At 45.2% G+C, this 13,660-nt stretch overlaps 1 protein-coding gene across 50 annotated transcripts in view; it reads right to left on the bottom strand.

Annotated features, from left to right (window-relative positions):
* Positions 1–13,660, bottom strand: part of rapgef2b (Rap guanine nucleotide exchange factor 2b) — a 153,556-nt gene that overhangs the window by 39,423 nt on the left and 100,473 nt on the right. For 42 of the 50 annotated variants that reach the window (XM_036943069.2, XM_090198489.1, XM_090198491.1 and 39 more), the window contains 3 exons: positions 11,399–11,530; positions 5,128–5,305; positions 3,586–3,722 (listed from right to left, as the gene is read on the bottom strand). In XM_036943069.2, coding sequence (XP_036798964.1) covers positions 3,586–3,722; positions 5,128–5,305; positions 11,399–11,530 — 447 coding nt within the window. The remainder of the gene's footprint in view (positions 1–3,585; positions 3,723–5,127; positions 5,306–11,398; positions 11,531–13,660) is intronic. The other 8 variants (XM_036943072.2, XM_090198495.1, XM_090198494.1 and 5 more) reach the window with 1 other exon arrangement.

Below are 13,660 nucleotides of genomic sequence, written 5' to 3'. Positions count from 1 at the left end.
AAATAGAAATGTTTAGCCATAATGACCATCGTTTTGTTTGGAGGAAAAAGGGGGAGGCTTGCAAGCCGAAGAACACCATTCCAACCGTGAAGCACAGTGGTTGCGGCATCATGTTGTGAGGGTGCTTTGCTGCAGGAGGGACTGGTGCACTTCACAAAATAGATGGCTTCATGAGGTAGGAAAATTATGAGGATATATTGAAGCAAAATCTCAAGACATCAGTCAGGAAATTAAAGCTTGGTCGCATTTGGGTCTTCCAAATGGACATATACCCCAAGCATACTTCCAAAGTTGTGGCAAAATGGCTTAAGGACAACAAAGTCAAGGTATTGGAGTGGCCATAAAGCCCTGACCTCAATCCTATAGAAAATTTGTGGGCAGAACTGAAAAAGCGTGTGCGAGCAAGGAGGCCTACAAACCTGACTCAGTTACACCAGCTCTGTCAGGAGGAATGGGCCAAAATTCACCCAACGTATTGTGGGAACCTTGTGGAAGGTTACCCGAAACATTTGACCCAAGTTAAACAATTTAAAGGCAATGCTACCAAATACTAATTGAGTATGTAAACTTTGACTCACTGGGAATGTGATGAAAGAAATAAAAGCTGAAAAGAAATCACTCCACTATTATTCTGACATTTTACATTCTTAAAATAAAAGTGGTGATCCTAACTGACCTAAAACAGGGAATTTTACTAGGATTAAATGTCAGTATTTGGATAAGGTGTATGTAAAGGTGGGGCGGCAGGTTGCCTAGTGATTAGAGAGTTGGGCCAGTAACCGAAAGGTTGACAGATCGAATACCCAAAGCTGACAAGGTCAAAATATGTCGTTCTGCCCCTGAACAAGGCAGTTAACCCACTGTTCTTAGGCCGTCATTGTAAATAAGAATTTAAATAAAGGTTAAACAATATATATATATACAACCCACACAAGTGGCTCAGATAGTGCAGCTCATCAATGCGAGCTGTGGCAAGAAGGTTTGCTGTGTCTGTCAGCGTAGTGTCCATAGCATGAAGGCGCTACCAGGAGACTGGCCAGTACATCAGGAGACGTGGAGGCCGCCGTAGGAGGGCAACAACGCAGCAGCAGGACCGCTAACTCCGCCTTTGTGCAAGCAGGAGCACTGCTAGAGCCCTGCAAAATGACCCCCAGCAGGCCACAAATGTGCATGTGCCTGCTCAAACAGTCAGAAACAGACTCCATGAGGGTGGTATGAGGGCCCAACGTCCACAGGTGGGGGTTGTGCTTACAGCCCAACACCGTGCAGGACGTTTGGCATTTGCCAGAGAACACCAAGATTGGCAAATTCGCCACTGGCGCCCTGCCCTGTGCTCTTCACAGATGAAAGCAGGTTCACACTGAGCACGTGACAGATGTGACAGAGTCTGGAGACGACGTGGAGAACGTTCTGCTGCCTGCAACATCCTCCAGCATGACCGGTTTGGCGGTGGGTCAGTCATGGTGTGGGGTGGCATTTCTTTGGGAGGCCGCACAGCCCTCCATGTGCTCGCCAGAGGTAGCCTGACTGCCATTAGGTACCGAGATGAGATCCTCAGACCCCTTGTGAGACCATATGCTGGTGCGGTTGGCCCTGGGTTCCTCCTAATGCAAGACAATGCTAGGCCTCATGTGGCTGGAGTGTGTCAGCAGTTCCTGCAAGAGGAAGGCATTGATGCTATGGACTGGCCCGCCCGTTCCCCAGACCTGAATCCAATTGAGCACATCTGGGACATCATGTCTCGCTCCATCCACCAGCCATGCACCACAGACTGTCCAGGAGTTGGCGGATGCTTTAGTCCAGGTCTGGGAGGAGATCCCTCAGGAGACCATCCACCACCTCATCAGGAGCATGCCCATGCGTTGTAGGGAGGTCATACAGGCACGTGGAGGCCACACACACTACAAAGCCTCATTTTGACTTGTTTTAAGGACATTACATCAAAGTTGGATCAGCCTGTAGTGTGGTTTTCCACTTTAAATTTTGAGTGCGACTCCAAATCCAGACCTCCATGGGTTGATACATTTCATTTCCATTGATAATTTGTGTGTGATTTTGTTGTCAGCACATTCAACTATGTAAAGAAAAAAGTATTTCATAAGAATATTTCATTCATTCAGATCTAGGATGTGTTATTTGAGTGTTCTCTTTATTTTTTTGAGCAGTGTGTATATATTTATATACATACACATTTATAAATATATATATATAAATAAAATAAATAAAAAAATATATATAATTAATCATTAGACACAAATGGTTCAATAGTATATAATACCCCCTGTTTCTACACTAATAATAACTATAATTTGACCCTTTTATTATGGATATAAAAAGAGAGCAAATCATATTTTACAGCAAGGTATCACTATCTCCCTTATAGCATCATCAACAACACATTTTACAATGCACTGAGGCAGTAGTGGACATACTACTAACACACACCAGCTCAATAGGATGTTCTTCAACTTTGACTGGACTGCCCTTGAAGTGAACTGGACTTAAGGGTACGGCTCTGCACTCTATTGTTTGGGTGCATCACAGCGAATAAATGACCAAAGTGGCTTAAATTGAAAAGCCAGAGCCTGTCCAGACTGTTGAGACAGTACAAGTGATCTCTCTTCTGGTCCCCTTGGGGAATCGTATGATGCTGGGAGGTGGCAGTCATTCGTGCTTAATAGAGCAGGGGAAAAAACTAAATGGAAAAAGAGAAACCTGCATTGGTAATGGCAAGGGCAAACTCCATGTCCCAGGCCATAGATGTGCAAACCCAGACACATTCAAGACACACACAAGACCAATATAAGAGACAACGGAAATTCCACCCCAAACTCTTTTGTTATTTGTTTCTTTAGTCCATTGTTGATATAGTCCCAAAATGTTTCGCCTTTCAGCAATCAAGTTATCAAGATATTTAAACTTTCAAAATACAGAAATACAGCCAGTATGTTGCATTTTTTTATTTTAAATTTTATTTGATCCCTTTTTCTCCCCAATTTCGTGGTATCCAATTGTTTTAGTAGCTACTATGTCTCATCGCTACAACTCCCGTACGGGCTCGGGAGAGACGAAGGTTGAAAGTCATGCGTCCTCCGATATACAACCCAACCAGCCGCACTGCTTCTTAACACAGCGCGCCTCCAACCCGGAAGCCAGCCGCACCAATGTGTCGGAGGAAACACCGTGCACCTGGCAACCTTGGTTAACCCGCCACAGGAGTTGCTGGTGCGCGATGAGACAAGGACATCCCTACCGGCCAAGCCCTCCCTCACCCGGACGACGCTAGGGCAATTGTGCGTCGCCCCACGGACCTCCCGGTCGCGGCCAGTTATGACAGAGCCTGGGCGCAAACTCAGAGTCTCTGATGGCACAGCTGGCGCTGCAGGACAGCGCCCTTAACCACTGCGCCAAAATGCATCATACCGGCTGTATTTTAAAAGTGATATATCTTGATTGCTGACAGGCAAAACTATATATGGGACAATATCAACAACGGATGAAAAAAAAAAAAAAAGATCATTTTGGATTCGAATTTTCCTTTAAGACCGACTCATTCACGGCACACACCTCCACATACAAACATACCTCTTCCCCGTCATTGAGTACGATGGTGCCGGCCCGCTCGACCACGGCAAACACCATGACGGCACACAGCTCCCTCCTCACAGACATGGTCATGTTGGCAAACGCTGGCAGCTGATGCATGAACTCCAGTAATTGCTCTGTGGAAAGGTTGGAGAGGGAGAGTAGAGAGGGAGAGGCTTGACTTAGTGGAGAGAGAAGACGAGCGTAGGAGGACTTGGCAGTCCTTCACTCGTCCTTCACCCTCTGTGTGGCTTTGGTCAAAAAAAAAATGGCACAAGCTAGTGGGAGAGAAGGTGCATTAAATTCAACCCCACAAGTGATGAGTACCCAACAATGGGATGATTATCCACTAAGGCAAAGTATCAATTTAATTTTGATAGACAGAAAAAAACTGCATGAGCATAAAAGGAAAAGCGACCTTTTGCATTCACTTCGAAGTGTGTCAACATGAATCAAATCTCATCTGGGGCTTCAGCTTGGCTGTATAGGGCATTGCCTGTCCTTTTTTTTGGCTCCTTGAAATAGCTTATTGCGGGAGCCAGGGAAGGACTCCATCCCTGTGCTAGGCGCAGAAAGTAAGTCTGGGGTGCGGGCTGACCTGTGCTTGGCATGGCAACAGTGTCGTGTGGGAATCCTGCGGAAGCACTGAAACTTTAATGCGCCGGGAGAGGAGAGGCGAGGACGTGCGACGTTGACCTAGAAAAGCCTGTCGGCAGAGAGAGCGGGAGGGGAGGGGCGGCGGGGAGTTTGTGGGGTTCGTCGAGGGGGACCAGGGTACTCTCTCACTCTCTTTCTCCATTTGCATCCACTAGATCAGCCACACATCACATCTACAGCTAAGCTTCATGTGAGTAAATGTGAACTAATCTCATCTTTTGGCTCCCTATCATTGTAGCTGTGCTGCTGCTAACAGGCCCATGATATCACAGTCTTCATGTGGCACAGAAGGAATTACAACTCAGTGCTAAAATAAATTTACCAAACGAAAGCATTGAAGCACGAAGGCCTGCAGATGGACACATAATCCACGGTAACTAGCTAATACAGAGGGGCGGGGTTGAGATACACCAAGGGCGGGGCACTGGGAGAGGGGGCGTCACTGTGCATTGTTTGATTAAAATCGTGAATGCTTGATTAAACTCTGATGAGCCTACAAAGGGGATTTCCCCTTAGTGAACAAAGCCAAATCTAATTGGCTCCCATTGCTTTTCCAAATGTCTTGCCAGAAAACAGCAAGCACTCACATACAAGGTATTCTTTAGCAGTAGTAATAGGCATTATAACCGTTGTTTCTAGATTTGAAGAGTTTAACGGTGGTGTGGAATAGTCATCCCCTTCTGTAATTGGAGCCAGGAAGCAACATAGCAAAGAAGGGGAGGCACCCTGCCTAGCGCCTACACAATGGTAGGGGAAACACTGGCACGCCACAGCTAAATCCATTTTGGTTCCCAGAACATTGAGAGTAGGTTACTTTTTAATCAATCAAAGGGGAACCCTTGAGGGAATGTTAGGGGAACATTTTGTGTGCTAGCAGGGACTCACCTATGTCGTCATCGGTGCGGTCCATTGGGTCCTTCTCCAGGCAGTCCCGCACAATGTCGCGGCTCATGAGGGGGTCCGACGCTCGCTCAATGTCCTCCTCGTCATCGTCGTCCTCTGAGTCGACGGCGGTCTCGGGCAGGCCGCTGAGGTCCATGTCGCCTGGCTCGTTTTCCGTGGCCTGAGGGTCAGAGGAGAGGATGGATGTCAGTCAGTCACCCAGGATCAAGTCATCATGGATCAAGTCATCCAGGATCAACAAAAACACAACGGCTTTCTCCATCATAAGAACCACCATCAATCTTAGTTTTAATAACACAGAGTGCTGTGAAATGGTCACTGGTCCATACTAAGCATGTCAGCTCCATCCATCTACTCCAAGTAGTAACAGCTGCACACTGGTGGGCTGAGATGAGGTTGGTAAATCTAAATCAAGGTTTCGGTGCAAAAACTTCACGTAAGGGCTGGTAAACAAAACAACGGCAAGAAGCAGACCATTTCAATTCAATGCTTCAAAAGCGACAACAATGTCTGAACATCTAGCCTGTTTGGTGAGAATGATAGGTCTGAGAGACACACAGCACTGCATACCAAAGCACCCCGCTATGCAAAAAACACCCAGCTAATTATTTCACATCTCTTCCTCTCCGGGCTCCCCATTTCCACTTAGACTGACAACCTCTGAAAGAGTGATAAAACATGTACGTAGCAAATAGAGAGAAAAACTAACAAAAGAGAGAGAGCAAAAGTAACACAATTGACAATGTCACACTGATATTAATAGAGATCTTGGCACTGTGCATCCATCAAGGCTTCTCACATACTATAAATATCGCTGAGAGGCCATATTGTGCGTTTCATGCTCTCAACACGAGCCCCTCCTCGGAACGAAATCCAGGTACGAAACAGGGAGATAAACTAAAAACCCTCCCCTCCTGTTGAGTGCTAACCGACTCCTCTTACCTGAATAAGGTGCCGAAACTCCAGCCTTTTCACTGAGAGAGACGAAAACAATGTTGCCTTCGCAAACTGCCTGCAGCAGCCTAGTCCAAGACGCATCTTTACCGCCCGGGCTGCCAGTCGTGTTTTTCAGAGATTCAAAGAGTCCCTGTCTCTCACCGAACGTAGCCCTATGTCATTTATCCTTAACCATCATGTGCAAATGCCTCATTAATGATTCAGGGTGCTGTCTGACTAGCCACTCAGGCGTCAGGAGGTAAGAAAAGTAGGAGGGGCAGGGGAGGGGCCTGATGGGGCGAGAGAGCAAAGGGGCGGGGTTATTCCGCTGGGGAAGGGGTTGGTAAGGTGTGGACTTGGAGTGAAAGAGGACAATCTGAAGATTGGGGTATGTCGGTTCCCAATGTGACAGGGAATAACTGAGGTGGTGAGATGGAAAATCCTAGAAAACAGCCATCAGTCTTCAGCTTGATATGAAAGTCAATGTCTACTGATGCCGAAACCCGGTAGAACACACAGCTATATTCCACATGAACAAACATTGTTGGCAAATCTCAGGAGACAAAAGAAGAGTAAAATGTCCTAAAATAGCAGACCCTATTACTTATCTACAGTGGGAGCTAGTCCTCTCACAGTAGCATTCATTTACTAATATCGCTGTATGTCAATTCCATATTACCACCCACCTAGATTTATGAACCAGCCTTATAATAAATTAAATACTCGTAAATAGTGCGTCGATCATCATTTAGAAGTGTGTGCCTCGGGAGGTTGCAACACCTTCGGATTTGAGTCGGACATCCTTTCCACTGAGTTACACAATGTTCGACAGTCCAGTGGGAACGCTGAACCATTAAAAACGTCAAATGTTCTCGAAATACAGAGCACAAGTCAGAACCCCTCTGTGTGTGTCATCCATAAATGTGGGGTGAGCAAAAAAAGAAAGGGGTGTGGGTGGTTAATATTTCAACAGGGCTATTCTTGGATCAATGCTTTCAAGGCTCCTTCTGAAGAACCGATTTCATGATTAATTCAGAGGCAAAACAGTCTGCCATGTTTGCCAGGCAGTGACAGAGGATGCAGCTCTATTCTTCTCTCTGGGAGGAGAGTTGATGGGGCACTCCAGCTGACATGGCTCGTGGATGAGAGGACTCCGACGAACAAGGGGCATCATCACCAAGAGCGTTACCCTGGTAGACATCCATCTTTGAATAGATCTTACACATACAGTCTGACAGAGGGGGCAGCATTCGGAATTTTGGATGAAAAGCATGCCCAAATTAAACGGCCTGCTACTCGGGCCCAGAAGATATGAGATGCATATAGATTTGGTAGATTTGGATAGAAAACACTCTAAAGTTTCCAAAACTGTTAAAATAGTGTCTGAGTATAACAGAACTCAGGTGAAAACCTGAGAAAAATCCATTCAGGAAGTAGTTTCTTTTGGTTTTGTAGTTTCCTATTCATTGCCATTACCATATCCATTGACTTAGGACTCAAATTGCAATTCCTATGCCTTCCACTAGATGTCAACAGTCTTTATAAATTGTTTCTGGCTTGTCTTCTGATAAATGAGGGAGTAAGACCAGTCTGAATGAGTGGACTCTGCCGTGTCACTCTATGCTCAAGCCCTTATAACAGATAACTCAAACATGCAGCACCCGGCCTCACCCTACTAGAATCCGCTGTTTGCTGATGATCTGGTGCTTCTGCCACCAACCAAGGAGGGCCTACAGCAGCACCTAGATCCTCTGCACAGATTCTGTCAGACCTGGGCCCTGACACTAAATCTCAGTAAGACCAAAATAATGGTGTTCCAAAAAAGGTCCAGTCACCAGGACCACAAATACAAATTCCATCTAGACACTGTTGACCTAGAGCACACAAAAAAACTATACATACCTTGGCCTAAACATCAGCGCCACAGGTAACTTCCACAAAACTGTGAACGATCTGAGAGACAAGGCAAGAAGGGCATTCTATGCCATCAAAAGGAACATAAATTTCAACATACTAATTAGGATTTGGCTAAAAATACTTGAATCATTCATAGAGCCCATTGCCCTTTATGATTGTGAGGCCTGGGGTCCGCTCACCAACCAAGACTTCACAAAATGGGACAAACACCAAATTGAGACTGCACGCAGAATTCTGCAAAAATATCCTCCGTGTACAAAGTAGAACACCAAATAATGCATGCAGAGCAGAATTAGGCCGATACCCACTAATGATCAAAATCCAGAAAAGAGCCATTACATTCTATAACCACCTAAAAGGAAGTGATTCCCAAACCTTCCAGAACAAAGCCATCAGCTACAGAGAGATGAACCTGGAGAAGAGTCCCCTAAGCAAGCTGGTCCTGTGGCTCTTTTCACAAACAGACCCCACAGAGCCCCAGGACAGCAACACAATTAGACCCATCCAAAGTATGAGAAAACAAAAGGATGGTTACTTGACACATTGGAAAGAATTAACAAAAAAATAGAGCAAACTAGAATGCTATTTGGCCCTAAACAGAGAGTACACAGTGGCAGAATACCTGACCACTGTGACTGACCCAAACTTAAGGAAAGCTTTGACTATGTACAGACTCGGTGAGCATAGCCTTGCTATTGAGAAAGGCCGTAGGCAGACCTGGTTCTCAAGAGAAGACAGGCAGTGTGCTCACTGCCCACAAAAGGAGGTGGAAATTGAGCTGCACTTCCTAACCTCCTGCCCAATGTATGACCATATTAGAGAGACATATTTCCCTCATTACACAGATCCACAAAGAATTCGAAAACAAATCCAATTTTGATAAACTCCCATATCTACTGGGTGAAATTCCACAGTGAAGAACAAACACCATTGTGTGTGTGTGTGTGTGTGTGTGTGTATATATATATATATATATATATATACACACACACACACAGTGCCTTGCGAAAGTATTCGGCCCCCTTGAACTTTGCGACCTTTTGCCACATTTCAGGCTTCAAACATAAAGATATAAAACTGTATTTTTTTGTGAAGAATCAACAACAAGTGGGACACAATCATGAAGTGGAACGACATTTATTGGATATTTCAAACTTTTCAAAAACTGAAAAATTGGGCGTGCAAAATTATTCAGCCCCCTTAAGTTAATACTTTGTAGCGCCACCTTTTGCTGCGATTACAGCTGTAAGTCGCTTGGGGTATGTCTCTATCAGTTTTGCACATCGCGAGACTGACATTTTTTCCCATTCCTCCTTGCAAAACAGCTCGAGCTCAGTGAGGTTTGGATGGAGAGCATTTGTGAACAGCAGTTTTCAGTTCTTTCCACAGATTCTCGATTGGATTCAGGTCTGGACTTTGACTTGGCCATTCTAACACCTGGATATGTTTATTTTTGAACCATTCCATTGTAGATTTTGCTTTATGTTTTGGATCATTGTCTTGTTGGAAGACAAATCTCCGTCCCAGTCTCAGGTCTTTTGCAGACTCCATCTGTTTTTTTTCCAGAATGGTCCTGTATTTGGCTCCATCCATCTTCCCATCAATTTTAACCATCTTCCATGTCCCTGCTGAGGAAAAGCAGGCCCAAACCATGATGCTGCCACCACCATGTTTGACAGTGGGGATGGTGTGTTCAGCTGTGTTGCTTTTACGCCAAACATAACGTTTTGCATTGTTGCCAAAAAGTTCAATTTTGGTTTCATCTGACCAGAGCACCTTCTTCCACATGTTTGGTGTGTCTCCCAGGTGGCTTGTGGCAAACTTTAAACAACACTTTTTATGGATATCTTTAAGAAATGGCTTTCTTCTTGCCACTCTTCCATAAAGGCCAGATTTGTGCAATATACGACTGATTGTTGTCCAATGGACAGAGTCTCCCACCTCAGCTGTAGATCTCTGCAGTTCATCCAGAGTGATCATGGGCCTCTTGGCTGCATCTCTGATCAGTCTTCTCCTTGTATGAGCTGAAAGTTTAGAGGGACGGCCAGGTCTTGGTAGATTTGCAGTGGTCTGATACTCCTTCCATTTCAATATTATCGCTTGCACAGTGCTCCTTGGGATGTTTAAAGCTTGGGAAATCTTTTTGTATCCAAATCCGGCTTTAAACTTCTTCACAAAAGTATCTCGGACCTGCCTGGTGTGTTCCTTGTTCTTCATGATGCTCTCTGCGCTTTTAACGGACCTCTGAGACTATCACAGTGCAGGTGCATTTATACGGAGACTTGATTACACACAGGTGGATTGTATTTATCATCATTAGTCATTTAGGTCAACATTGGATCATTCAGAGATCCTCACTGAACTTCTGGAGAGAGTTTGCTGCACTGAAAGTAAAGGGGCTGAATAATTTTGCACGCCCAATTTTTCAGTTTTTGATTTGTTAAAAAAGTTTGAAATATCCAATAAATGTCGTTCCACTTCATGATTGTGTCCCACTTGTTGTTGATTCTTCACAAAAAAAATACAGTTTTATATCTTTATGTTTGAAGCCTGAAATGTGGCAAAAGGTCGCAAAGTTCAAGGGGGCCGAATACTTTCGCAAGGCAATGTATATAAATACTCTGACATTTGTAATGTCTTTATTGTTTTGAAACTTCTGTATGTGTAATGTTTACTGTTAATTTTTATTGTTTATTTCACTTTTGTATATTATCTACCTCACTTGCCAATAAAGACCATTGAATTGAGAGAGCGACAGAGCGAGAGACAGAGCAAGAGACACACAGAGAGAGAGACAGAGAGACAGAGAGAGAGAGAGAGACACAGAGAGAGAGACACAGAGAGAGAGAGAGAGAGAGAGTAGATGAGTGATTTAATGGAGCCGCTACAGCAGACCTGTTAATGAGGACCTAGCAGATGGCCCTAAGACTGGATCAGGGCCTGGGCACAGTAGAGCATGTTCACAACCTGTCCCCACCCCTCCACATGTACATACGCCTGCGCGCACACAATATTTACTCTACACAGATTGTGCGTGTGCACACACAAACAGCAACAGACTGACATCGACTAATGCACACACACACACAAATGCACTCGCAGATACACAGACAGCAGGTTACGACGTCGGGGGCCAATGGGGTGCCTGCGTGTGGTAAGAGGATTAGGTGTGATTGGCTATGGGGCCTGACTTCAGTCACGAGATGGGCGGGGGGACTGTTCTGTTATATTGGTATTCAAAGGGGGTTGAGGGGGGATGTTGGTGGGACGTTGTTGGGAGGTTATGGGCCTATAAGGTTATGGGTTTCTCCATGGGCACACAGAGTGTGTTTGGGGGGGGGGGGGGGGGGGGGGGTAGTTGGGAGTAAGTTACGTTGTGGGGAAAGGGGACTGTGCTTACCTGATATATGTCTGACAGGCTGCTGCTTCCAGAGTCGCTGGTGACACTACATCCTGAGTGGCTGGAAGACACGTGGGTCACCTGTGGGTGCAAGCCGTCGGCCAGGTGGAGTCGGCTGAAGTCTGCGGGGAGCTGCACACACACGCCACACACACACACAGACAGATGGTCAGTTTCACCTGTCTCAACCCACTCACACCACCCACGCATGGCTGTCAGGCATTTAAAAAGGCACTTGGCTACACGGTGGGTGAAACACTTGTCGAGCCCAGACCAAAACATTGTCTATATTAGATATTAGCGTTACGTAGATGTTTGCATGGCATGTGAAGGCCTTTCGCCTCTGTGTAGGGCACAGGTGGAGTAAGGGGAACCAGTTCCAAGTGAAAATGTACAAATGATGTGACAGTGGGTGAGTTGAGTTCCCTGAGGGATTCTAGATGTCATTTATTTCAAATCTTCTGCAGTTCATTTGATGTCCCTCTACATTCATTTCATTTCAATTAAAAAGGCCTTAACACATCTCATTCTCCTGTGGTTTACTTACATAGCCGTCTGAATAGAACATACGTGAACACATTTTAATGAAGCCAGGCGCTTTGAACGCTGAACTACTTCCAAATAATGAATAATCAAACTAGCAGCTGTTAATTACATTTCCCACTTTCATGGCATCCATGGATAACATTTAGAGAGTTTAACACAGTCTAGGTTTTAGTCCGAAAACAAGAGGTATTTATTTAACATGAAAATAATAATTTATTTTAAAAACGTAGCTCAACATTTTAAGCCCCTCCGTAATAGCACCAATTACCCAACGCTTGTAAGTGCATACAACCAAGATCAATTCAATTTGAAAGCGCGGGCAGTTGGTTGGCAAACCTTGCCGTTCTGTTTCCTGTTCATATTTACTGAGCTCCTCATGTGTATGGAAAGTAGCCCTAGGCCAAGCAGCCGGGAGGGTTGGGTAGCCCTAGGCCAAGCAGCCGGGAGGGTTGGGTAGCCCTAGGCCAAGCAGCCGGGGCAGTTGGTTAGCCCTAGGCCAAGCAGCCGGGAGGGTTGGGTAGCCCTAGGCCAAGCAGCCGGGGCAGTTGGTTAGCCCTAGGCCAAGCAGCCAGGGCAGTTGGGTAGCCCTAGGCCAAACAGCCGGGGCAGTTGGGTAGCCCTAGGCCAAACAGCCGGGGCAGTTGGGTAGCCCTAGGCCAAACAGCCGGGGCAGTTGGGTTGCCCTACGCCAAGCAGCAGGGGTAGTCGGGTGCTGGGTCTTGCGTGCTGATGTAACTGACTCGGGTTCAAACCCGGGTATCGAGTATTTCACAAGATTGTGTTATCCCGTTGAGCTAAAAACCTTGTTAAGACTTCAGTACCAATGGCAACAAGCACGTATAATTACCAGACTCCAAGATACACTGTGGTGTTAAGTCACACAGACTCATTCCTAGATATATGAAGATGACTGCGCCACATACAACCACCACAAGTCCCAGGGCAGAATTAGCATTAAAAAGGTAGAATCTGCAGTTGCTACATCCACTTTTGGACGTATAAATTAATGATTTGCGCCCATTGATTTTTTAAAGAATATAATGTATAAATGCCTTGAACTTAGTTCAACTGTCACACTCCATGAGAACCCCAAAATAGAAGTTTATATCTACATTGGAGTAAAACAAACAAACATTGTATTGCCTCAACCTGGTTAAAACTATAATTTAGATTTTATGGAATGCCAACCTTGCATCCATAGCTCTGTCTATACATTTGAGTGGTTACGTTTCTCAAGGCCCATCTCTCAGCTTTTTACCAGAACAGAGCTGGGGTGGACACTTTGTTTCAAGTGCGGATCTAGCTTTAAAGCTAATGGTGCAAAATGGTGTGAAATCTCAAGATGTCCAACTAGTCTAGCAAAAGAAGAACAATGGCAAGTGCTATTCGCAATCTGGAGCATGAATCCACAAGCACATCTATCCAAACTCACCCAAGCCTATGTTAGGAGTGGAAAGACCATTAGGTTAAATGTAACAAAGGAAGACATAGGCTACTCCAAGAGGCATAGTTGAATATGAATATTTGAGTGTTTTAATGTATCTATTTAAAGGAGACGGTTGCTCCTTAAAGCCGACCCCCTGGCCGTGACACACCTTTTTTTTGACATGGGGTCATGCATTCATATTTTAATCTTCACACCTAAAAGCCCAGCGCATGTGATACAAATAATGTTGCTCTTTATTTAGCCATCTTACATACAAAACCTTATTTGCT

This window comes from Oncorhynchus mykiss, chromosome 14, assembly GCF_057628025.1.
Source record: "Oncorhynchus mykiss isolate SJ-2025 chromosome 14, ASM5762802v1, whole genome shotgun sequence".
Classification (NCBI taxonomy): Eukaryota; Metazoa; Chordata; class Actinopteri; order Salmoniformes; family Salmonidae; genus Oncorhynchus; species Oncorhynchus mykiss.
Note: the sequence above shows the minus strand (reverse complement) of the source record. Positions and strands in the feature narration are given on the sequence as shown.